At 39.3% G+C, this 27567-nt stretch overlaps 2 protein-coding genes across 2 annotated transcripts in view; one reads left to right on the top strand and one right to left on the bottom strand.

Moving 5' to 3' along the window:
- LOC134798904 (nuclear cap-binding protein subunit 1) overlaps positions 1–27567 on the bottom strand; it is a 30749-nt gene that overhangs the window by 1774 nt on the left and 1408 nt on the right. The window contains exons 3-7 of the mRNA XM_063771294.1: positions 26534–26952; positions 25279–25416; positions 23089–23192; positions 1661–1914; positions 799–1042 (exon numbers count right to left, since the gene is read on the bottom strand). Coding sequence (XP_063627364.1) covers positions 799–1042; positions 1661–1914; positions 23089–23192; positions 25279–25416; positions 26534–26952 — 1159 coding nt within the window. The remainder of the gene's footprint in view (positions 1–798; positions 1043–1660; positions 1915–23088; positions 23193–25278; positions 25417–26533; positions 26953–27567) is intronic.
- LOC134798899 (mucin-2-like) lies at positions 11257–21733 on the top strand. The gene is made up of 2 exons (XM_063771287.1): positions 11257–11412; positions 18045–21733. Exons 1-2 carry the CDS (start codon positions 11374–11376, stop codon positions 21450–21452), a joined length of 3447 nt encoding a protein of 1148 aa, XP_063627357.1. The 5' UTR covers positions 11257–11373; the 3' UTR covers positions 21453–21733.

Here is a 27567-nt window from a genome sequence, read left to right as displayed (position 1 = left end):
CACTAGGCCAGACCGGTCGTTAATATTGGCTGTATTATTATGTTAGCAGGCCCTTTTGGTCACGTCGACCAAGCAGTAGTCTGTTGTGACAGTCATTTAAAGTTCATTACTAATGCCCGTTGAATCTAGGAAATTTCATGTCTCCTCATAAGGTTGCAATACGTGCCGCTCTAAGTAGGTACTTCTGTGTGCATTGTACGAGTAGTCTCCTCTGACTCCTGGCAGAACCTGCATGCCGGCCTCAATGCCACCAAACTATATTGCCACCAATTTTTGTCGTTAAAATTTACTAACCTTTTCAATCTGTAATTTTTGGTGATCAATTACACCAGCGGTCGGCAACAGGCGGCCCGCGTACTTATCACTTGCGGCCCGCGAGCCCCCCTGTCCATTTTGTAGGTAATATTGTCAAACGAAAATGTCTGATAAAATCACACATATTAACAAAGTGCGGCCCGCGTCAACTTCGTTAACTACTATGTGGCCCTTGTCTGCTAAAATGTTGCCTACCACTGAATTACACTAACGTTCGGCAAACACTGAGTGTAACAAGCTCTAACTCCAGAGGATTCGGTTGAACGAAAGCAACAGGCGACTGGCAGACCGCCTATGTAAAATAAGCAAAAAAATAAGTCGGCGGTCCGCCATTTGGCGACCCCTGCCCTAGACACATACCCCTTTATTCTTAAAAAGTTACGGGCCTGACTTAGTTAAATTATGTTTTATCCCTTTCTTACAAATACACAAGTCAAAATGATAGATATAGACAAACGATTCATAGGTAATTCAGGTACTCACTGAGTTTGGAGACGTGCTTATTCATCTTGTCAATAGTAAGATGCAAGATCTCCCACAGCTGCGCGCCCGTGAAGTATGGCGCCATCTCCTTTGAGAACAGCCACGTGGCCACGGCGCTACACTCAACGATCTGAGTCTTTAACATCTTGTCCACCAGCACGCAGACCATTTGAGGGTGGCGCTGCCAGAGCTCCCACACGTTGCGGAGGATGCAGATTTGGGCCTCTTCGGATTCGGCGAGGATCTGTAGGAAATACAGACGATTGTTAGGGTTCTCCCATATATGTCGAGGTCGACGCGGAATCGGCAAAATCCGTTAAGAAAGAGCTTTATGTCTGCGCAATAAGAGCGAAAAAGACGTTTAATTGATAATGTGCTTAATGAAATTCATCTTTACCGGTACATATATGTGTCATTTCCAAGCAAAAAGCCCCACTTTGTCGCTTGCCATAAGGACGCTTTGACAGGTTATTCGTATAATGATACAAGCAAATCTCGTCCGTATGGTAAGCAACAAAGTGGGACATTTGACTAGACTTCTACACATATTTATTCTAGTCATTGGATTTAGTTATAATGTTGACCTCATTTATTATGGACATTATGGACTTTCTCCTAATCGTCTTAAAGTACAGGAAATAATTATTGTTACAGGATCGAAGTCCATATATAATGGGTAAAAATATCATGAAATTGAATATAACATCAAAGCTATATGAGATGGCCTGCGCTGCCGACGGCTGGTCACTTTGTGTAAAGGTTTGAGCAGATTTTGAATTGAACCATTTTTAACAATAGGAGCTGTTTTTGTAAACGTCCCTTGATGACTGATTTCCCCTCATGGGTCACCAAGAAAACTCACCTTAAAAACGTAATGAAACTTCGATATAGCAGCAAAGCTATGAGAAATGCTCTTGCTGCCCAAGTTAAGTAGTGTCTGGACAAACACGTCGATCTTGAGCGGGTTGTGTGGCGCGGCCTGCGCTGCCGAGGGCTGGTCGCCCTCTCGTAGGGGGTTCGGGAGATCCCGGAGAACATTTAGGGCTTCTTCGGGGGTGCACTTGTTGCGGACGCAGACTACCAGCTGGTGGGCTGCCTCGGTGCCGGGGAGAGATGCTGAAACAAATGCAGATATGTTTAAAAGGCGTCTAATCATTGTGTGTATTAAAATGTCGTTGTAAATGACTAAGCCGATACAAAGGCAAATGAGGGAAATAGAGCGCAAAAAATCGCACCTAAATGTCTAAGCGCCAGTTGCACTAACCGCAATTAGCAGACTGATCAATGTCTCTCTTGTAAATAATAAGATAGGTGATAATAAGATAACACATAAGTGGATGCTCGAAAAAAGGAAAAAATATTACAATTTTCGAGACCAACGAAACTCCTAGTTTCATTCTCATTTCTAGATTCGGACATCGAGTGGGGGCTAGAGTGGCATGCCATATAGGTGCACATAGGGCCTAGCCAAAATGCCAATCGTTTGAGCCGTAGCGAAAGATACGCTAATGTCTCTCTGTCGCACTTATCTGGAAGAGTGATAGAGGATTACCGTTTCGTTCGCTACCGCGCAAACAATTGGCACCTTGGCTATCTAGGCCCTCTGTTCTTTAACTATGTTCTAACAGCAACATAACTGAACATTAGTAGATCTTATCTCATCGCAATAGAGTTCACGTCTGCTCAGCCAACTGTATCAACGACGGTACGTCTCCTAAGCGAGATGGTGCAAAAATTCCCGCGCATAAAAGTCCAATGAGACATAACGCAACGTCGTAATTAATGTAGATGTGCGATAAGATACACAATACGTTGGGCAACTAGTGTGGGAACGAGACAAGTGCTAAGTATCTGGTTTGGTGTCAATTCGGCCAGGGAATAATTTGTTCTAAGATTAATTAGGCCACACAATCTTGACGATCAATCTTGGAATAGGAATAGTTTCGTACCTACTTCTAACTAAACAGTATTCATGAACTGGTTGGCGTTTTTTCTCAACTATAACTGAGTACGTTTTTTTTTTAGATTGTCATCATAGACTACAAATTACAATATATTGTATCATCATCATCTTCCTCGCGTTGTCCTGGCATTTTGCCATGGCCCACGGCTCATGGGAGCCTGGGGTCCGCTTGGCAACTACAGCTTGACTACAATATATTGTGTGTTTAACAACTAATATTTAAATAGTCTTTACGTATTTACAACTACATATATGCATCTGGCGTTTGCGGCTGCAAGCGTGTATTTATTTAATATGACTAGATTTTTTTTGTTTTCAATCTAACACTTTTAAATATTAATATATCAAAAAATTTTTTTTACGATAACATTTCAAGCTAACATAATTAGACAGACATTATAACTATAATTACATTTTATAGAAACAAAGATACATGGTAAATATCTCGTTTTTCGTTGTGGTTATAATACGTATGTATGATAACATTGATAAGTTGATTTATAACATTAGTAGATGCTATTATTTTACTTTTAATAATTTTAAATATAATTTTTAGTCCTTGCACATACTTATTTGTTAACTTTGGGTCCAGATAGATTCAATTAAAAGCAACCATGTGTGAACAGATACAGTATCAAAGCATGCCGTACGTAAATCGTATTTCATCACCGAACTTACCGCTCTAGCGCCTCAAGCGGATAGCGATTGCAGGTGAAATCTATTGTAAAGATTTCAAATGCTTTGGTATATTGAGTTTGTGTGATTATATAAATATAAATAAATATTATGTATAGGACAATCTTACACAGATCTACCTAGTCCCACAGTAAGCTCAATAAGGCTTGTGTTGTGGGCATTAGACGATGTCGATGACATATATAATACATAGGTATATATATTACTTATATACGTAGAAAACATCCATAACTCAGGAACAAATATTTGTGATAAACACACAAACAAATGCCCTTACCAGGATTCGAACCCGGGACCTCCTGCTTCGTAGGCAGGGTCACTACCGACTAGGCTAGGAGGCCGTATATTCGGAAAGGTTAGCAATCATTTTACACATCTCAGGTCACTCTAGGTGACTTCCCGAGGAGAACTGGACACCCAAATATCATTTGATAGCCGGGTTGGTTTTTATTTTGTTTCATTTTCGTCAAAAATTGATAAAATTTGGTAATATTGAAGAACTCATTTTGAGTGGAATAAAAAAATGTATTTAATTTTCCGTTGAGTTACAAAAAATCCATACGTTTTCATTACTCAAGGGAAGATTTTAGAGCACACGGTGAAATTGCGCTTATATATTGTAGAATGTAGAGCATAGGGAACTTTATCTATCCACCAAATTTTATCGAAATATGACGAAAGAAAAAACGACAGTAGTATATAACTCGCCCCAGGTGCACTCATATAAGTCATATACCTACATACAATTAACTATTGAATTACGTACGGCCAAGGTATTTGATTTGATATGATCCTTATACCATCCAATTCAATCCAGATTCACGTAAGTCAGTAAAAATGTAATGATGATTTCATTAAGGAAAGCGGACAATTGACTATTCAAGCATATCTCTACGCATGTTACATGCATCAATGCATTCTAGTATTGACGAATATTTGTTATTTATTACTATACCTAAACCGCGTTTAGCGATAATGAACCTTAAAGGGTCGTAGATAAAGTTGTAAATTGGTTGTGCAAGAGGGAATGTGATTGTAATATGCGTTCCGCGTGCGACAGGGACATGATGAAGAATTGGTAAAGATTATTTTTTTTAGCACTTAAGGTTCTGCAGATTTTTTCGATGATAATAACTCATCACATTGTCTCAAAAACGAATTCCTAAATTTCAATCTATGTATCTAAGTTTTCTATACAAATAATATAAGTATGTACCTTACCTACCCGTCGCCTGGTACCCATAGTATGTATTTACAAGAAGCGATTCTTAGTTTGGGCCTATCTGTGTAAGTGTCCTCAAAATATGCATTTTTTAAACATGTGACATGTATTCACCCTTGGACTTATTTACCTATCAAGCAAACTTAAGAAAATGAGAAAAAAATAACATGGTAGTCGAATTTAAACTGTCGTCATACTATATGTTCTTATATAGTATTATAATATATACTATTATTATAAATGCGAAAGTGTGTCTCGCTGTCTGTTTGTTACCTCTTCACGCTTAAACCGCTGAACCGATTTAGTTGAAATATGGTTTGAGTCCCTGGAAATGACATAGTAGTTTTTATCCCAGAAATCATCATTTAAGGTTAACTGGAAGAGATCCCTCAAAGGGATAAGTTCGCCTTTGTACTTCTTACTAATTGTATGTTATTTTTGATATGTCTTTTTGTACAATAAAGAGTTTACTACTACTACTACTTAAGGAGGTGAGGGGGGGTAGTTTTTATGGGGAATCGATAAAAAGCAGATTGGATGAAAAATAACCCAATTACTAACTCCACGCAGACGAAGTCGCGAGCAGAATTAAGCTAGTACCTAAATGGCGGAATCATCGGAATCCGCTGCTTCACATCACTACCATAACCGGGAATGCCACATCACTAGTGGTCCATCTTGTAGATCGGTTTTGCGCGTGAACTGCGTCGCATATTATCTAAGACCTAAACTCTCATATTTGTGATTCCCTAATAAATATTGGTATAAATATAAATGGTACTCTGGTGTTTTTACTCTTACACTATTTTACTATATTCAAAAGAAAAATGCGCGAGGAACCCCGTTCGCAAAAACGGCGAAAAGCGCCCGAGATGGAAAGTGCGCACGCGAGGTTTTCACTCGCCCGCCGCGCCGCGCGCTCGCGTGGACGCGGGTAGTATTTCAGACGGACACATTTTTGCACACAGTTACACTGCTTCTAACGAGATTTGTGGGTTCTCACACGACTTAATTTTAGCTAATCCTTTTTACATCCCTAATACCACAGAATAAATAATAGTACTAGGTACAGAAGACTCACTCTCTAACAAAACGCGTCTGTTGCGATCAGGACAGATATGTCAGATATGGCCGCTAGGTGGCGACAGCGCCACGCGCGGCTTATGGCTAGCCACCAAAATTGGTGTGGAATGGATGTACTTTTAGCTACTTTTAGTTGCAAAGCGACGAAATCGCGGAGTGAGCCACGCCTGCTAATACTCACTTGTATCCAGCCGGGCTAAGATGTTCGGTTTTTAGGGTTCCGTACCCAAAGGGTAAAACGGGACCCTATTACTAAGACTCCGCTGCCCGTCCGTCCGTCCGTCCGTCCGTCCGTCCGTCCGTCCGTCCGTCTGTCTATCACCAGGCTGTATCTCACGAACCGTGATAGCTAGACAGTTGAAATTTTCACAGATGATGTATTTCTGTTGCCGCTATAACAACAAATACTACGAGTCCGACTCGCACTTGTCCGGTTTTTTTTATCATCGGTCATCATGCCTCTCACATTATAACAAGCATGTAAGAGCGAAAGAGACGCCGGACATGATGACAAGTGATAAAAATGCGGCCATGATATGATAACCGCCACTGAATATAATTATAACAGAGCGTATAGTATTTCTATTTTTCAAACTCGATGGGTAGGGTGATAGGTGTCATCTCCATATAATTTATAACCTAAAAACGCCAAAATTGTAGTAAAATGACACCTGTCAGCGTACCCATCGAGTTTGAAAAATACTATAGAGTTCGTAATAGTAATAACTTGAGTAAGTTTTAGGTAACTGCGCTTTTACGAGTACCTTACTCCTATTTTTGGGGCGTACCACAAAGGAACTAAAGTTAAGTAATGTAAATTACATACTATCATACATTTGGGAGGTTATATTTAATTAATATTTTTTTTAGTTATATATTTTGTAATAATAAGCTACTAAAAAAAAAGCTACTAATATATTATGGAAATTTAATTTCTGAAATAAATAACGTTAAATTAAAACCTCAGATGTTATTTCAGAACGGAAAGTGGGCTGATGAATAGGCGGAGAAGGCGGAGAGTACAGCGTTGATGCTTTCTGGTAAGTATGGTTATGTTCACTCATTATTTCTCTTATTTTTCTCTCTTTTAAGAATACCGGGCATTTCCTATCTAACGAAATGTGATTCATACCGCAGTTTACACACTTAAAGGTTTTAGTTTCGCAGTTAGGGTGGTTTCCTCCGCATTTGGGGAAAACAAGTCTATTTGACGGGCATACCTTTGATGTGTGTCCGTACCTCCAACATTTCGAACACTGAGTGACTGGAAATACATAAGGTTCCACTCATAATAAGAATAATCTTAAATCATTCATATAAATGTATTGTGGTAACGTATTGCCCTTAAATCCTAATCGCACTTTTCCTGATTTAACCCAGCCGCCCTCGTCGTTTGATTTACGACTTAAACGTTTCGCGGATATAAATTCTATGTCACTTTGTTTCACGCACGCCAACAATGATGTCGTTTACAAAAAATATACTTATTAATTATACATACAAATATGTCGAATAGTTAATTTTCACCAAGCATTATAACATTTATAACAATAACGTTTTATAATTTTCTAAACCGTTTATTGCGTTTTCACAAACACAATGCAAAGCCGGAAAACTGCGTATTTGTTTTTAATTGATTAAAACAAATGCCGCAAAACAATTGCAACACGCAGAGCGTTGACACGGAAGCAGTTGAAAATTTTAAGACAAAGTTGTAAACCGTTTCCTTAGACATTGTCTCCGATGTGGACAGATAGGCGGCCATCATTTTAAATCGCGAGTCGTTTACGCTTACATAGTAAAGCTATAATCGCAGTCCGTTTACTAAAGGACGCTGCATACGTTCCGTCCGGGAAGAAAACCATGGCGCCGCTGCGAGTTGCAACACACTCACTGATTAATCACACTTAACAGACTGATTCACATCACTCAGCAGAGGATTATTTAGTATTTCAATTACCATACAATAAAATTTAGCGAACGCTTTAACAGTGACAGACGGTTTGGTGTAACCAACCCTCACTCTGGTTTGGTGCAACCAACCCTCACTCTGTCAGATCTACCTGAGCCTGTGTGAGCCAGGCGGACAAAACGGTCAATAAGTATATGGTGAGAACTGGGCACAGCCAATTTGCCTACCAAATGTCTGTGGATTGAAGTGGAAATGCGACTTGCACCGCTCAAATAAATTAGACAATGGGCGCTTCAAACGTATGGTGTTTTCTACCAAGGACGAGTTCAATAAAACTAATTAAAGCGACCGGCCGCCCCAAAGGTACAAAATTTTCCAGTAAGAATCTTGGGCAAGGCGGTACTGTTAACTTTCGTGTGCAAAATCTTCTTCTTTGTCGTATCCTCATGGCTGAGGAACGTGACGACCTGACGACTGTGGACACTCTTCACCAGTGCTCTCCAAGCCGCTCTATCTTGGGCACGGTGTATGCTAGCCTGTAATGTGGCTTTTGTCTCATACGTTATTCTGTCCGCCGAACGCGTGGCCATACGACGAAGCCATGCAAATATAAAATGTACATAACTCATAGCTGTTCCGATCGTCATGTATACATCGACCTTAAGATTGCTATAAAATAATGTGCCTACGCTGTCAACATGTGGAATATCTAAATCTTTAAGTCATCGGCTGAAGGTAGATTTTTACTTGGCATATAGTTATAGCTGTCCTTTGTTGGCTTCCTCAGTTATCCTAACGCTTTACAGGAAGACATCTGATGTAAGATGTATCAAGTAGCTGATCACCATATTTCCAATACCAAACGAATGTTCTTGTCCATCCTACGGTACGATGGATAGGTTGGACGGACAGCTAGGATTGTTGAACTCATACTGGTGAAAAACATGCAGTTGTACTTCTGCTTAGCACTGCACTCCCGCAGGTCGGCCTTCGGCCTTGCGTGGTTGGGTGAACCTGTGAGACGCTCCAGGCCTTCGGCCCTACGCGGAGCTGGGCCTTCGGCTTTCGTTGGGTTTCGAATCATCGCAATGAACTTTCCGCAACATATGTTGGAGGCACGGCGTATGCATGTATACCATCAGTAAAATTAAGATGCCGAGGCCTATTATCGGTCAAAAAACTTCATTCACAAATTATTAGAACATATTGTTCTCCGTATAACTTGTGATACGCTGAATTTTAAAGATTCGCTAATAACAACTTATAATCAGATCGCATGCGTATTGCCAACTAGATCGATCATAAGTATCACGAAGTGTCGATTTATAGCTATAATTTACAACCCATTAATTGTAATTTGTAAGCAAATATGCTTTACATTTTACATAGCAATACATTTTTCGCTTCTCTTTTATACATAGGATTACAAAAGTATTCACGCTCTGCCTTGGGAAGCGTTTCGGTAGTGTTGCTAAAGTAGGTATAATGTGCTTTTGGTTTTATTGTCATTTGCCAATTTGCCATTTTCAAAATCACCCCGCTCTCAAAGTTATGCACCTTACCCTTAGAGTATTTAGTAACTGGAGACGTCATGGCTTTCATTTTCTGTACGAAACAGTCTGCCGATTTTTGCGGGGAGGGGACGTCAAATGTATTAATTGCTATTTCTACATGATTTGTACGTAAGGTACAAATAGCCATGTCAGTCCATACAAAAGTTTGCACACTTTGTGCAAGTTTTTCGGCAGAGGGGTAAGCTCTTAAAGGCGACTCCAGTTATTAAATGCTCGAAGACCTTACCCAATACCCATTCATAACAAGAAAAAGAAAATTCAACTGAAAGTCGGTAAAAAAACGACCTGCACGAATTTTACCAGTGCACTTATTAATTTGTGAGTTAATTCAAGTTTATATAAGGCACATAAAAAGGTATTTCGCCAAGTATTAATTATACATACACATAAAAAGTTTAATCGTTAAATGTTGCGTTAAAATACAGCGTAGTTTTTTTTTCCTTTTTCTGTGAGTGCACGCTTTTCTTTTTTTTGGCAGCGAGTGAGTGTGTTTAATGAGTGGACAGCTAGAATGACATCATTTTACTTTACAACACAACCGTCTCCTAAATACCAAATTAAAAAGCACACCAGTAGGGATATGATGGTCGTTCTTGTCTACGTGACAGCGTGATAAAACGGTGTCCGTCACTTTCTATCCCGCGGTGTTAAAAAGTGACAGTTATTTTATCACGAGGATAAAGATGGATAAAGCCATCCATAATACGCCGGCTGAAAAGTCCAAATTACAGGCGCGAATCTTGTCAGCCAGTTTTTGTCCGCCCAGAAACGTCCACAAGACCTGACAGTCGCCATCAGATATAGGTATCGGAGCGGCCAAGGTGTTCACAATATCTAAACACGCTCTCTAACGCCTTGACAATAGAGGCGTGTTCAGATATTTGAGAGCGCCTTAGCCGCGCCGATATATCTGATGGCGACTGGACATCGCAAGTTTGTTTTTCATTGGCTTTCCCTTGCAAATCGCATGTGTCTAATTAAGTGCGGTTACGTAATGGGTGTAACACACGTAATGTCGTTTCCCGGATCGTTGGCGCGGTTGAATGTTTAAGGAATTTTGTTGTGTAAAAAGTTTAATTGGAAGTTTGTAATGGCACACGAAAAAGATATATTGAATTTAGCGGTTCTAGCTAGCTGAGGTTCTAGTATGTGACTTTGAAACCGTGGCTTCGAATCCTGGTTACAAAGATCACGGTTAACCAACCCTGTTTAACTGTTCTTTGCCTTTGAACAAAACTCCGTCTTTTTGACGTAAAATAACTCGAGTAATATACGAGTATTAAGAGTCTTATTAACATTTGTTTAACAAATTCTAGTTTAGATTTAAAACCATAAAGTGTACCTAAAGATTATGCGTCTTTAATCAAATTCGCATCTAAAATGTGTTTCTCAAAGCCCTCAAAGTTTATATTTATAATATTAGGGCTGTGTGGTTAACGTCATTTTAGTCCCTGAAATAAGAACAGTCTTAGATTCAACCCCTATCCGAATAAACACCTATATTGATAATATTTTCTAGACCAAGTACTAACTATTGATACTAAAATCATTACACCTTATAAAACTAAGTCCCCCGCCGCGTCTGTCTGTATGTTCGCGATAAACAAGAACTACTGAACGGATTTTCATGCGGTTTTCACCTATCAATAGAGGTACTCTTGAGGAAGGTTTAGTTTAGGTGTATAATGCGAAGCCGGGGCGGGTCGCTATTTTATAATGACAACTGTAATTTGGAATAAAATTTAATTTTACTGTAAATAGCATACATAATTCATTACATATATGCAACAACGCAACAACATATGCAATATTTCTTATACCCAACAATTTCCACTAAAAAACACAAACAAATTATTCAATAAGTTCATCAAATAGCCAAACCGTCCATCAATGCAATACTCTCTGTAACTCCAATCAAAAAAGTCCTAACCTCAAAGAGATATAAATGAATAGACGTCTATTTGGTGTAATGCGTGATATTTCCGCGTGCCACCCCCCACTAGGGGTGAGCTGTGCGCCCGACGGTGCGCAGGCGTCAGTCCGCGATGCTCGGTGCCACGGCGCCGCACGCGTCTGATCTATGATACATATCGATCATCTATGTGCTGTGAATCAGTGATTAACAATGCGGTCCGGGGTTATATGCGTTTTGTTAGTTTTACTTGTGAGTAATTTGGTATTTTTTTTATAGTGACATTGGTAGATTATTTAAGAATTAAAATTAGGCTAAATATTTATGAAGAATTCCGATAAAGGTCTTCAATGCGTAGAACTTTGTAATACATAAATATGACTACACCTTATAAAACAAAGTCCCCCGCTGCGTCTGTCTGTTTGTGTGTATGTATGTTCGCGATACACTCAAAAACTACTGAACGGATTTTCATGCGGTTTTCACCTATCAATAGAGTGATTCTTAAGGAAGGTTTAGGTGTATAATTTGTTACAGTTTTGTGTAACCCGTGCGACGGGTCGCTAGTATTAAAATAATCACGTGATTCGAAAATTCAAAACTCAAATCACCACTCAAAGTAGTCAAAGGGTTTAACTCCAACAAATGTGCTTTTAATTAATTTATTTCGTAGATAACTTCATTTTTCGTTTCTTTAAGCCCCCCTCCCTCCTTGAATCGGGCTAAAAACTACCCTTTCTTCTTTTTGCCTACTTAACTACCTACTAAGTACTCTACCAAGTCGCTGGCCTAATATTACAGGGTACTATGTTACATTGTCAAGATAGTTGAAATTCGACTTAATGTCACTATGACAATGTTCAAATTTCAGTTCGATAAAAGTGAAACATAGAACCCTGTAATATTGGGCCAGCGAAGTCAATCAAGTGTAATCAAGTTTAAAGAGTTATATGAACCAAATATCGGAAAACTTTTACATCACAACACAATAGTTATAATTATAATAGTAATTAGTAAGTTACGTTCTCATCCAATAAGTGACAAACGTTAGACAATGACCTTCTATTGTGGAATGTGAGTTTCCCAGCGAAGTAGAGCGTTGGCGGATATCAGCGCGTCTTATTACTCGAATCATATATCACGACTGTTTATTACGGCTACGTTCCGTGTTGTATTAACTATGAGACAATATTGTGGGGATTTTTAAAAGCTGTTATTTAATTTGCAATGTTTGTAATATGTTGGCCGGGTTTCGGGTCAAATCTTGCAAGTTAAATTTACCCACTTCCCATTATTCAATTGAGCTAAAACTTCACATGCATATGTAACAATGCAATATTATGGTACTCGACGAGCTGACCTGATGATGGACACAGATGCCCAAAGGATCTCTGTGATGTAACAACGTAACCTAATTGTGTTTTAATTTGTTTCGATTGTTTTGATGAGTATTAGTTGCCTGTTGAAAGAAAAGTACTGTACTTTCGCTGACTGCAGCGATAAACGTATTCAAGTTGTTTCTGGTAAATTTTGGTATCATGAATTGTTATTAATTTTTGAGCTGATTCAACCAATTGGGTCGTGTAAATAAATTTAACGGATAAAATAAACATTGCATATTAACGGAAACAACACGATTGTTTATTATGGTTATGTTTGTTGTTATTACACCTTAGAGACATTGTTATTGCGTATTGAAGTTTTATCGTATTTCTTAGAGATGTATTCTAAAACTGGCGGATTTCCGACGTGACAACAGGTGATCGAAAATCCGAACTTTATAACGTAATGTACAACATTCTACTTTTTTAGGGTTCCGTAGCCAAATGGCAAAAAACGGAACCCTTATGGATTCGTCATGTCTGTCCGTCTGTCTGTCCGTGTATGTCACAGCCACTTTTTTCCGAAACTATAAGAACTATACTGTTGAAACTTGGTAAGTAGATGTATTCTGTGAACTGCATTAAGATTTTCACACAAAAATTGAAAAAAAAAACAATACATTTTGGGGGTTCCCCATACCTAGAACTGAGACTCGAATTTTTTTTTTCATCAAACCCATACGTGTGGGGTATACGTGTGTGGGATAGGTCTTCAAAAATGATATTGAGGTTTCTAATATCATTTTTTTCTAAGCTGAATAGTTTGCGCGAGAGACACTTCCAAAGTGGTAAAATGTGTCCCCCCCCCCCCCCCTGTAACTTCTAAAATAAGAGAATGATAAAACTAAAAAAAATATATGAAGTACATTACCATGCAAACTTCCACCGAAAATTGGTTTGAACGAGATCTAGTAAGTAGTTTTTTTTAATACGTCATAAATCGTAAACCGCAATTTTATTGTTACTTGCTGCTACGGAACCCTTCATGGGCGAGTCCAACTCGCACTTGGCCGCTTTTTGACATTTCAAGTTGAAGAGCCTTTTTAGGGTTCCGTACCCAAAAGGTAAAACGGGACCCTATTACTAAGACTTTGCTGTCCGTCCGTCCGTCCGTCTGTCTGTCACCAGGCTGTATCTCACGAACCGTGATAGCTAGACAGTTGAAATTTTCACAGATGATGTATTTCTGTTGCCGCTATAACAACAAATACTAAAAACAGAATAAAATAAAGATTTAAATGGGGCTCCCATACAACAAACGTGATTTTTGACCAAAGTTAAGCAACGTCGGGCGTGGTCAGTACTTGGATGGGTGACCGTTTTTTTTTTCATTATGGTACGGAACCCTTCGTGCGCGAGTCCGACTCGCACTTGCCCGGTTTTTATATTTAACGTCATATTCTATCAAGAGGAATACGAGTAACTATTAAAGTTTAAAAGGTTCGGAAATTGTCAAAATTAAAATTCAATAAGCATTGTTGGTACTATTTTTCTTTTTTATCTTTTGCACCTTACTGCGACTTGTTTGCGGACCAGAGTCATAAACTTTATAAAGAATTTTTACGTTTTTGCGAGTCAACATAGGTCGCTTATTAATTACTATCATATTTATCTTATAATTTTAGTACCTATAGCTTTTTTATGACTTACTTAATTTTACAGCGCATTGGCGCCCCTTAGCTGTAATGCTGTAAAATTTTATTTCAATAAATATCAAATCAAATATCAAATATCCTGGATATTGCAATAAAATATACTACTTCAGTCCAGCTAATATGTGACGTCCCAAGCGGAATGGTACCTTATGACGGTTGGCGCTTACGCTATTATTAACGCCGCTCCAATATTATTGCGGCGCTATGCGACATAAGCCGCCTTAAGGTACCTTTTGCCGTGGAACGTCACATATTATAAACGTGAAACGAATACAAATATGTAACATACATACATACCTACCTAAACTCACAATATTTATTTTGGATTCAACTCAGTATATGTCGGTAAAAAATTAGTTGAAGGATTTCGTTAACTACATATGTTACAAGTGAAGTTAATAACAGTGTGTTAGAAATAATGCCCTTCGTACAACGTCCAGCTAACAACGAACAATTTATAGATCTATAATAAGTTTTTGGCAAAAATTTCATTTTTGGTACAAGCTTTTATCGCTGACTGTACTTTTCTTACGACAGACAACTAATACTCATCGAGACAATTCTAAAAAAACCCTAACACAATTAGGTTACGTTGTTTCATCACAGAGTTCCTATGGCCACCTCCTGTCTCCATCATCAGATCAGTTCGACAGTACCATATTATTGTATTGTCATCAGAACTACATACAGCTGCCAATTTTCATGACGCTACGATCCTTGGAAGATGGTTAAATTAGTTACCTTAGATTCCATTACATAGTTACATACAGGTCGACCTAATAAAACTTGTTAAAAAATCAATTTACCTTGCTAAGATTATCATATGGAAAACTGAATGGAAGTGGCGTATAAATCGTTACGATAAGTCGTCGCGCTCCGTGCACAACTGGGTCTAGATCATACACTCCCTACTAGATAATTCAGATAATCTATGCTGTAATATCTCAGTGGAAAAAGAAATCCGTTCCATTAATCGACAGATTTCGTGGTCCACTGTACTCGATTGCCACCAGTTTGCCAAGTTTAAAGAGATTGATAACCTTATTTACCTTATCCTAATACTCGTAAAAAAAACCTTAAACCATCCACGTATATACTCTAAATCATAATTAGATTCCAAAGAAAGTAAGACAATGCTGCCACTTTTTACTAGCGCGTCTTGTATTTATGTAAAAATAAGTAAATAAAAGTACTTTTTTAAATCGTAGGCGTAAAATTACCAATAATTAAATTATCTTAGCGTATTTATTTATAAAAAGGAATTTACTATTTTACAAACAAATTATTGCAGTGGCAACATTTTTTGGAATCTAATTATGATTTAGAGTATAGACCACGGGCCATGAACAGAGATACTTGACGTGGCATTTGGCGTAAAAACTTACGAGTCGGACCACACTAAATTATATTTTAACCAAATTTCAACTTGCTTAGGTCATCAGAAAGTGGATTAGGTTTTTGATGATAGGTCAGTACGTCAGTGAGAAAAATCCCGATTTTTAGATATTTGTATCTTAACAAACGGTTGAGCTATATTCATGAAATTTGAGGTTCTAGTTAGCCTTAAGGGTCTTAATAAATGAACCAAATTTCATATGTTTATGTTCAATAAATTATGAGTTACGCAGGGGTTCTAAGTGGCTCCAAATGGTTCGTGTAATATAACACAAGGCCGCTGCGTCGCCAGTTCTTTTTTTTTCTTTTGAACTTGGCTTAACACGCTGCAGCGTGTCTAGATAACAATAACAATACTTATATGGATACATATGTATTATGTATTCATTCTTACTGACAACTTGACAAGTTTGTTCAAAAGTTAGCTTGGTCTGAGAGTAGCGTAGACGGACTCGGTAGCGGTATTGTTAAATAGACTTATTCCAACATTATGTACATTAATCATAATGTCATGAACATCTATATAAATTAAGCTAACCTTCGCTCTTGACACTCAGACGGGTGAGAATATTTCGCAAGTACACTTTATACGCAGCTTTGCGCCTAAATAGTTTATTGGTCGATTTGGTCGAGATTAGACCATTGTTACGGGTTTGCGCAAACCATACATTTCAAGAATTCAGTGTTAATTAGAGAAGGTGCGCTGGCATCCAAAAAAATCGGTGTGCTCAATAAAGCGAGGCGATACTTTACTCCGGGGCAAAAACTGCTGCTTTATAAATCGCAAGTCAGACCCCATATGGAGTACTGCTGTCACCTTTGGGCAGGAGCACCTGGATGGCAGCTTGGACCCTTCGACTCAGTCCTAAATCGCGCTGTACGAATCGTCGATGATCCCAAACTCACAAGCGGTATTGAACCTTTAAGTCTAAGGAGAGATTTTGCCTCCTTGTGTGAGTTTTACCGCTTGTACAATGGGCTGTGCTCTGAGGAACTATTTGACATGATGCCAACGGCCGCTTTCTATCACCGCACCGCTCGCCGTCGGCAGGGTGTTCATCCTCACACCCTAGAACCTAAATGGTCGCGTACTGTGCGATTTAAGAGGAATTTCCTCCCGCGGACGCTCCGGCTGTGGAATGAGCTCCCTTCCGAGGTTTTCCCGAGGGTCTACAGTATGGGGTTCTTCAAAAAAGGAGTGTACAGGTTTTTAAAAGGTCGGCAACGCGCATGTAACACCTCTGGAGTTGCAGGCGTCCATAGGCTACGGTGACTGCTTACCACCAGGCGGGCCGTATGCTTGTTTGCCACCGATGTGGTATAAAAAAAAGAAGGTAAAAAATACCTATATTGCAGTCATGTTTTTTAGAGGATTACATTGGTTGATGAAATCATATAGCTCAGGCAACGAATGCCCAAAAAAAGTTGTAGAGGGAAATGCTAGGAACACAATTTTTGGCTCCGTAACTATGGTTTATAATATAATATGTGATAGTGCTGCACTCTGGCGGCAGAACATTGCAGTACACCCCCTATTGAATAAAAATTATACATAATTTCTTGATAAAAGTATACGTAATGCCGTAATGTCTAATATATAAAAACTTACCGATTTGCAATTCCCTAAAATAACTCGACAGTAACGTAACGTGTTACCTTCATAATACGTTTCAAAATTCAAAATTTATCATCTGATGCATATATTTTTTCTAAATAAAAATAATTCCGTATATTTTTAATTATTGTTTCAGCTGTCAATATGCATATACAAATGTAGGTAGGTAACTACTTTTCAGATAACAAGTCCAAATCCACCCCGTTATAATATATAACTTAAAAGGATTTAAAAATAAATTTTGAAGGGGTATAAGAAAGGATAATTATTTATTATTACAGTCCCTATTGATCTGTTAATAATCCGCAAATTACATTAAAGAATTTCAGACAAAATTCTATTGTAAACGGTGCATTGGAAATTGGCGCGGGGACCGCCCGCCGGGCACGCGACCGCCGCACGCCACACTTTCCCGTTTTACTTTCGAACGCAACGCTGAAATGCACATTTTTTACAATTCTAATAATAGCTTGTTTACTCCATTTGTGAAATTGTATTTGCGGTATTGAAGTTGAATATGTCGGCGAAATTACGTTGTAATCTCTCTCTTCGGCCGTTCCCTTATGACAGGATTCCGGTCATCACCGGGTGAATTTCGCATTACAAGTCGAAATAGATGTCATATATTAAAGAAAACGTAACGAAGGCCTCCATATCCATACCTACTGTGACTACTTAAAAAAAAACATATCAAAAAATTTCATAAAAATAATTTGACACGTCACTATTATTGTTGCCTATTTCAGCATTACATCAATCAGCAATACACTATATCAGTTAATCACAATGTCATGAACATCTATAAATTATGCTAATTAAATATTTCCTTGGTTTCAGATACGAAAAGGAGCAGGGGATGAAGATTTCCGGCCGACACCGATACCGCTGAACGAGTGGCACGAGGTGCGGGGGTGGAGGGGACAGCGCGCGGACAGGGTGCCCACCCTGCAGGAAGTATTACACGCGCCTGCCCACTACTGGGAAGACGCACTCCGACACAGCGTCTATCTCACCCTCGTCAGAGACAAGATAGACCAGCTCATAGCAAACGGGAGTCCCGAACACACCAACGATTTTGACGAAAGAGATCTCTGGGACAAAGTCAAGCGAGCGCCCTTCGATAGAAATGATAACGAAGATCCTCCCATGGTCGGAGATGTTGTCATGATGGCCAAGGGTAAGCTGATGGAGGAGAACGGCGGATTCAGGTTCAAAGAAGACGATAAGTTCAAAGATAAGTGCAGGGAGAAATGCATGGACGGTGTTAAAGCGCTCTGGTCAGTTAAGAGGATACGACAGAGAGACTCAGACGTGACCGGGCGATATCATTACGAGCTCACGTTTTCAGTGATCACGCAGAAGAAACATAAGAAGCATGAGAAACCCGCGAGAACGTTTACTGTCAGAGAGACCGCTCCGGAGAGAATAGTGGACGCGCCTTTGGAGAATCGGTATTATGAGTCTACAACACCACCGGTAACGATACCGGCAGCAGTACAGCCAACGCGCGCTGATCGAGCGCTTTGGATCCACAAGAACATCGCTCCACGGAACCAAGCGAGACAGCATCATAACGGCCTCGACAGACTATGGTCCTCACTGTTCTCTGATGATGATGATGATATACCCCCACTACGGTACAAGCCTAAACAGTACCAGCAAAACCAGTACAATCCACCCCCGCCGATATACCAACAGTATTCCAAGGCTGGGTACGTAGGATCGCCGAATGACCATCAAAAGGCAGGATATGTAGGTTCTCCAAGCGAGCATCAGCAGAAGTTAGTACCTCACAAGACCCATCATGTGTACAAATATAATCAGTACCGTCGCCCGATCCCCCCGCCACCCCCGCCGCATCATCAACAACACTACTTGGACATCGAGCAGATAGGAGTCGTCAGCGCCCCCTATCACCAGGACCACAGACATGGACCGCCTCACAAACCAGGAAAGACGTCACGGCCACCTGTATTACCAACTCCACCCAATCCGGTTTTGCCTCAAAAGAACTACACCATCGAAACTACAACACCGTTGAAACCGAACATTGAAGAAACTACTCAGACTACTCAGAAACCTGACGTGCGTCCACCGAAAACTTATAACAAACAGAAGCCGACGACGGTGAAAATTAGTTACGTCACGGACCATGTCAGGCCGCCCGTCTACAACGCGCCTCCTGGAGTTTTCGTGACAATGGACAAGAAACCTTTCAAGCCGATGCCACCTCTGAGACTCGTTCACTCGTCAAAGCTCCATAAGACTCCTCGGCCGACCGACTTCAGACCAAGCCCTCAAGTTTTAGACGTTTCCTCATTCTCAGAACCGGATCCATTACTTGACACTGCATTTAGGCCGATCACAGTGAATTATGCAAACAGCAACACTACCGAGAAAGCTGAAGCCGCGAGCGACAATCATTTCCGAAAATCTAATTCGACCGCTAAGAAGCCACCGAAGAAGAACGAAATCGTAAATACACAACGAGTTACAACCACAGCACCCGAGATTATAACCGCGCACAGCGTGGCAGAGGACAGCGATGCGGAGTGGACCAACGTGTTGGGCGCGTTCGCTAAGACTACGCCGATGGCCGCTGAGAGCGCTGAGAAAGGAAAGGCTAAAACGCCTGAAACTACTACTCCTATGATGACAACAACGGTGTCCACAACCACCACAACAACGCCAGCTCCAACCACGACCACCAAGCGGTTACCCAAGAGAACAACGAAAACTACTACGACCACTACCACTGAAGCGCCTACAACTACGCCAAAGCCCAAGAAACGCACGCGTCCGCCACCGAAATTCACTAAACCAGAAAAAGTTAAGAAACACAAACGCATTACAACAACTACCACTACAACTGAACGTCCATCCAAACGCAAAGAACAAGATCTGACGCCTCAAGCTAGTTCAGCGTCTGCTACCGCGCAATCGACTACGACAACGTCAACGACGACGACAACAACTACTACTACTCCTGAGCCCACGACAACAACCGTTCAAACGACGACAACTACCACACAACCTCCAACAACTACCGAAACGCCGACACCGGCCCCGGAAACTGAACCACCAAAAACAAAAAGCCGCTACAGGCAATCTACGTTAAGATACAGGAGTGTTCTAACAGGCCATGATAAGAAAGAAGAAAAGGCACGGACGATCATACCACCAACGGGTGTAATCAAACCGAGAAGGAAGGGAACTAAATACACGAACTACATTACGTCTACGCCTAAATTCTCAGATATGCAATTTGACGAAGAAGGCCGAGAAGATCATGTCGTCAGTCCTTACAAATCAAAATCTGTATCTACTACTACGGAGTCTATAGCAACTACTAATCATGCATCGAAACCAACTACCCCAGCGTACGAGGAGGTAGCAGATCATGTTTATATCACTAGTGAATTACCAGAATATTCCTTTGGCCCTGAGGATGATTTAGATGATTCAGATGAAAGAGATGACGAACAGGAGTCCAGAGAAACCTCAGAGTTCTTCCCCTCTACATCAGCATTGGTAACTCCGAATGAAACTACAAACGAAATAGTAGAAAATGAAGAAGAGGTGGAAGCAACTGCAGAAGTCGTAGTGACGACGCCTTTATCCGCAGCAAAAAACAAAACCAAATGTAAGAAGAAGAAACTACATACCCATAACAATACTACAGAAGAAGTCAAGACTGAGGAATGGAGGGCAGAGGAATCGACTGTACACGAGACAATATCAGTAGAAAAGCCAAAGGAAAGGTCAGAAGAAACAACCGTTGAGGTTAAGAAGCCAGAAGAAGAGGAGCTAGCAGTTCAAGCATTAGAACAAACAAGTTCAACAACTAGTACTACTACAACGACTGAACCATCTTCAACGCCTGATATTTTCGAAGAAATTTTCGGAGGATTCACGTTTGACGACTCCGTAACAGAATCAAAAAGCAATGAGTCCTCAAAATTAGATGAACAAGAAAGCACCAATCAGGAACAATTCATCAAAGCGGATGACGATTTCGCAGATTTCTTTGATGCCTTCGATGAGAAACACAGACAGCATAGAGATGGGAAATATGATGATGAGTATGAATATGATGATAAAGAACGTTTATTGGATGATGATGAGTTCCAGTACCAAGGCGACGAGGATCGGAGAGGTTCGAGAGACGTGAAAGACGAGGAGGAATCGTATGAAGATTATCAGGAACGTCCCTTCAGTTTATTAGAACTCATGGCCATGGAGTAGACTCAAATTTTAGCAATACCATTTCAAGGAGCATTTAAATTATTGGTCTACCTTGTGTCCTGTACAAACGCGAATTTTCTTAAGCGTCATAGGTGTAAAAGTATATCTTTCTGTGACAATTTTTTTTATTGTTTTTTACGGGACAGACTTCTGGAAATGCTCCTAAGATACTCATGTCATAGCTTTAACTCTTTTCTGCTCTGATCTCAAAAACTACGGATTTTGTATTTCTATCACATACTGAAAAAACACCTTTCAGGAGCCAGTATGTTAAGGGGCCCACTGATTAACAGTCCGCCGGACGGAATCGACCTGTCAGTTAGAACAAAATTTTGACAGTTCCAAACAACTGACAGGCCACAACTTTAACCTTGAGATACTTAAGAACTATTAGAAGTACTAGATGTCATAATGTTTTTTCGGTGAGTGGTGGAAGTGAGAGAGTCAAGATCACTGTTGTAAGCGTACGTAGGATAAATAGGAATAGTATTACAAAATATTTAAAAGCATTTATTTGTGAACTCATAGTAACTGTATCGAATCGCACTCTTGCCCACAGCTCGTGTTACCGATGTGTAAATATTTCAACATTCTAGATTAGTTTAGAATAAGATGAAATAAATTATTTTTATATGAAAAATAAAACGGTTAAAATTGTATGGTGTTTTACTTACCTAAATATGAGATCAAGAAACTTCTACGAATTTTCTCCGACTAAATCGGAGAAATAAACGTATCAAAATGACGATAAAAGCCCATTTTCATTGTATGATTGAAGGCAACGAATCATCGCTGTCTCTAGCCCAAACCTCGATAGCTTATTTGTCCGAGAATCAACTCAATGCTTTGTTATTAGCTTAACATTCGAGTTGTGAATCGAAGAAAATTTCGTGTTATCAAATTAGTTTTGTATTAACGACGTGGTGTCCGTAGTTTCTTAGATCTATGACTGTATGTATGTACAAAGTGTATTCATCATAAATTCATAAACTAAAAAAACGTGACGTCAAAGTGTCATTCCAAAAATACGATTCATAGACAATCTAGACATCGTAATTTCAAATGTTTTTGAGGTGATTCGTTCGTTACTGCGATTATTGATGAAAATCTTATTAGGAATGATATTTTTCAGTGGTTATTTGGTTGATTTCAATACTTTGTGAGTTTCTTTAAGTATACAACAACATTTTAAGTGATGATTATTGGGTAATTCCAGAGAAAAGTGTGATAATGTGTTCGAGTAGTAGTCTTTATTAAGAAAATACTTAATATAAAACTTTAACGGCTCTACTTGCTCTACTCTTTCTATAATATTTGTCATCTTATATCTATTGTCCATTTCTTATTTTTCTCCTTATGTTGGCACGCTTCCTAACTGTCAAAACTATTGCCTTTCCCGCTCTTTTTCTAATAAACTGTACATATATCATGTGTTGTCAGTGATGTCCATAACAATAAATGTTTTTGTTTTAGGTTCCCAGCACATATCCCATTACCAAATCAAAATTATTCACCGAACATTCTTATCGTGCGTGGTACGTATTAAAACGTCGTCATTGGCAAAATCCCTCCTGCCCAAAATCCACAAGAGGGGAAAGCCATTAAAAAAAAAACACTTTATGTATGTATGACTTACCAGCTCCCTCCATAGAGTATTTGTAGATGGGCTCCGGCTTGAGCGGCACAAACGACGCGAACGCTTCGGGCATCATATCTTTCAATCTCTGCTGATATGACAACCTGCCAAACAATGAAAAAAATTGTTTCCGAAAAGTTTTCACAGGAGTTCAAAATATTCATTTTGGAAAGGGTTTTTTTTCAAGTTACAAAAAATTTGGATGCAGTAATTTATTAATTTGTCAAAGAAGCTAATCCCAACTTCGCAACCGCTCAGGATGCCTAGTGGTAATTGACTTTTTCTTCCCAAATGTTAGGGTTCCTATGATATCTAATATTCGGCACAATAATATGTAAACAACACTATAATCCAGTGCATAGTTACTCGGATTTAATTTTGGAGGAAAAAAGTTACCACTACTTTCGAGGTTATAAAATTTCTAATCTGAACAAAAACGGACTATGACCTCCATGACACACATTCCGGATTCCGGAGCAATGTTAGACCTCAGAGTTGAACACAGCCACTTGATCCTGAGGATCCTGAGTAGATACTGCAGACAACTTAGGTGGTAAGTATCTAGTTCAGTCATTATAGATTTTGACCTGTGAATAATCAGTTCTTGGATTTTTTTTTCGTAGGTTCCGGGGGGTCACTGGGAGTGTAAATTCAAAAAGTAGACTGAATCAGGCTCCTGTGTATATTCGAAAAACGGTTTTTCTTGAATAACTCACTAACTAACAAATTTAATTTCCAAAATATCGATCCTAGAAGAAAAATTGTGAGGACCAAACTTGTAGAGAATCAAAGGCCATAGTCGGTTTTCCATAGTAAGTTGGCCCTTAAGTCAATTTGATTCGGGTTTTTTTTGTGAGTACCTCTTATGGTGAAGGATATTTTTGCTGAGTATCAACATCCTACTGGTGACAGTTTTTGACTTATAATTTTATTTTATTTTTTCTTGAATGTATTGTTTTTCGGGATGTATTCAAGCGATTTGCTTAAATTTTTTAAATAAGGTTTACTCGGGTAATTCCGAATGTCGAAAACTGTCGGATAATTCCGAAAGAGACTTTTATTATGATGGAATTAAGGGTGATTTTCATCTGAATTTCGGAATTATCCGACATTCGGTAATACCCGAATACACCTTAGTGTTCTTTATTTAGGTATGCATCGATACTCAAAAAACGAATACCAGTTGTCATATACAAAAAAGGAAAAAAAAAGTAAAACAAAAATAAAACATTTTTTTTGTGTCGTGGTGAAGTAGTGACACCTCTAATTTTTTTTTCTAGTTGTAGGCCTGACATTGGCCTACTACTTGCCTAAATATCAAAATTTTCTAAACGGTACTTCCTGTCCAAAATTAGCAATGTGTGTGGTCAAGCCCGTTCTCAATCGGTGTTTTTCAATGTAGTATACAAACTCTTCGATTCTGTTTGCGATTTCGTATCAGGTTGTCGTATTTAAGAGTAAAATGCCAATGACAACTTAATGTTTGTATACTACATTGAAAAACACCGATGGAGTACAGAACTTGACCGCACACATTGCAAATTTTTGTCAGGAAGTACCGTTTGGAAAATTTTGATATTTAGGCAAGTAATAGGCCAATGTCTGGCCTAGAACTAGAAAAAAATTAGAGGTGTCACTACTTCACCACAACATAAAAAAAATGTTTTTTCTTTTTTCCTTTTTTTTTATATGACAACTGGTATTCGTTTTTTGAGTATCGATGCATACCTAAATAAAGAACACTATTTAAAAAACTGAAGCAAATCGCTTGAATACATCCCGAAAAACAATACATTAAAGAAAAAAATAAATAAAATCATAAGTCAAAAACTGTCACTAGTAGGATGTTGATACTCAGCAAAAATATCCTTTACCATGAGGTACTCACAAAAAAAAACCCGAATCAAATTGACTTAAGGGCCAACTTACTATGGAAAACCGACGATGGCCTTTCCTACAATTTTTGTCCTCACGGTTTTACTGTAAAATCAAAAATGAAAGAGTTATTCAAGAAAAATCGTTTTTCGAATATACACAGGAGCCTGATTCAGTCTACTTTTTGAATTTACACTCCCAGTGACCCCCCCGAGGGACCTACGAAAAAAAAATCCAAGAACTGATTATTCACGGGTAGGGTCGGTTTTTTGGATATAATGACTGGACTAATCCAGTTTATGTCTGGCACCTTACCTCAGGCACTTGGCGAGTACTTCTCGCACGAAGCGCGGCTTGGGGTGGTCGGGCTCGAGCTGGGTGCACGCCTCCCAGTCGTCCCACGACCAGCGGTATTGGAAGTTGCTCAGGTGGTATGCGAACCAGTTGACGAATCTAAAAGGCAATTTAAAATTTGAACAATAAATAGATCAATATTTCAATAAATATGAGTATAAGATTGCGCCATTTACTAAAATTAAAGAGTGTATACTTGTATAGAGAGTTACTGTCATGGTAAATTATGTAGCCACAATACATTTACTGCCTTCTTTCGACAGAAGATTAAAACTGTTAGAACGCCATTTCGACTTTGATCCTTATTAATTCACTGATATGTGTTAATTTATTAGATGTTGCTATTAAAGAGTAAATGACTCGACAGTAGGCCAAAGGTTATGGCGCCATCGCTCGAAAGGATTGCACCAAACCTTTGGCCTACTGTCGAGTAGATGGCGTTAATTTCAATATTTAACAAATTAACACATATCAGTTAAAGAATAAGGATCAAAGTCAAATGGCGTTCTAACAGTTTTAATCTTTTGTCGAAAGATGGCAGTAAATTTACTGTGGCTACATAATTTACTTCGACAATCCGCCTGTATTTCAAATTCTCTTTGCTAAAATCTTGACTTATATTTTACATTTAATGCACAATAGGCCAGTTCCACACGGAACGATCCGCCTCGAAAAAGTTGCCGCGCGAAACAGCTGTGTAGAAACTCACGCACGGCCGCCATGCCTCGGTCAAGGTACGTCTACAAGACCTGCTTAGTTCGGCCATTTCCTTGCCTAGATTTTAATTTACCCAATGTGAATGTCAAGATAGTAAGAGAAAAATTTTACGAAGGTTATACAATGTACAGTTAGTAAAAGACAGTGTACGGTTATGAGCTAGAGTAAAAAGATAGCTGGACTTCACAAACAGCCACATGGACTACCGGGTGTTGACTCCAGAATGGTTAAATACACTTCCACATTAGTTTACTGCATAATAAGCTATCAATATCACACTTTAAACGACATTGACGAGCAAAAAAAAAACCGGACAAGTGCGAGTCAGACTCGCCCACCAAAGGTTCCGTACTTTTTTAGTATTTGTTGTTATAGCAGCAACAGAAATACATAATCTCTTTGGGTATGGAACCCTAAAAAGTAATGAAGAGGCGTCATCACGAATATGACGCTCAACCGGAAGTCCGTTAAAGCAATATCTTCAGAAAAAAATACAGACCTGTCAAAACTAGCCACATTCATAGTATCAATCCTCAGGAACAATATCTCAGTAGCCTGCGCCAGCACCTGCGGCATCGTCGACGGCTGCAGCTTACACAGCTCAATCAATATCGTCCCATAACAGATCTCCAAATATCTCGGCCGAGGCAGGTTGAACAGCTCAGCGAAAATCACCTCTACTATACAGTACTCTAAGGGTATCTTTCCCTTGTACGGGAAGCAGAGTAGTTGAGCAGCGCATTCTTTGCGTTCTAAGTGGTACGCTTCGATGATGTTGTGGAGGTGTTCCTCGATGAGGAAGCGCTCGATGGAGTGCGCTCCAGGGAGGACGGGGCCGTCTGGGCAGTCGGTGTAGTCAAACATACGGAAGACTACGCGGGGCATTGGGTAGGAGTCGCCGTCGTTGTGGGGTGGTGGCTGAAATGTAGAATAGTTAATGAGTATGTTTACAGGGTCAGTTTTTATAAAAAGCAACAATCAAAACCATTAATTACTCAGGAATAAAATGAAAAATTCTCAGGTAAAAGAACTTTAATAGTTTTGAATGAGTTTTTGAAATTTACTATGTAGCAGTCTTAAGTAGACTCTGACCAGGTTTTGAACCCTAGGTAAGATAGTACTAATTTGACGACCGGTCTGGCCTAGTGGGTAGTGACCCTGCCTGTGAAGCCGATGGTCCTGGGTTCGAATCCCAGTAAGGGAATTTATTTGTGTGATGACCTGATGACACAGATATTTGGTCCTGAGTCATGGTTGTTTTCTATGTATTTAAGTATTTATATATTATATATATCATTGTCTGAGTACCCACAACACAAGCCTTCGTGAGGTTACTGTGGGTCTTAGTCAATCTGTGTAAGAATGTCCTATAATATTTATTTATTTATTTATTTAATTGATTGATACAGTTAACTGACAAATTAGAAAGTAAATCCCTCTGTGCTTAAAAATTTGGATTTACATTCACCAAGACATGTCACTAAAAATATGTGAGAAACAGTTAGTATCCAACCTAAATCGAATTTTATACCA

This window comes from Cydia splendana, chromosome 17, assembly GCF_910591565.1.
Source record: "Cydia splendana chromosome 17, ilCydSple1.2, whole genome shotgun sequence".
Taxonomy (NCBI): domain Eukaryota; kingdom Metazoa; phylum Arthropoda; class Insecta; order Lepidoptera; family Tortricidae; genus Cydia; species Cydia splendana.
The sequence above is the reverse complement of the archived record's forward strand: the minus strand, read 5'-3'. Positions and strand labels throughout refer to the sequence as shown.

Excerpts from the sequence above, each read along its gene's own strand:
- LOC134798899 (XM_063771287.1), top strand. The coding sequence starts at position 11,374 with ATGCGGTCCGGGGTTATATGCGTTTTGTTAGTTTTACTT. Across the intron at positions 11,413-18,044 it reads GCGTTTTGTTAGTTTTACTT|ATACGAAAAGGAGCAGGGGA; the intron begins GTGAGTAATTTG and ends CCTTGGTTTCAG.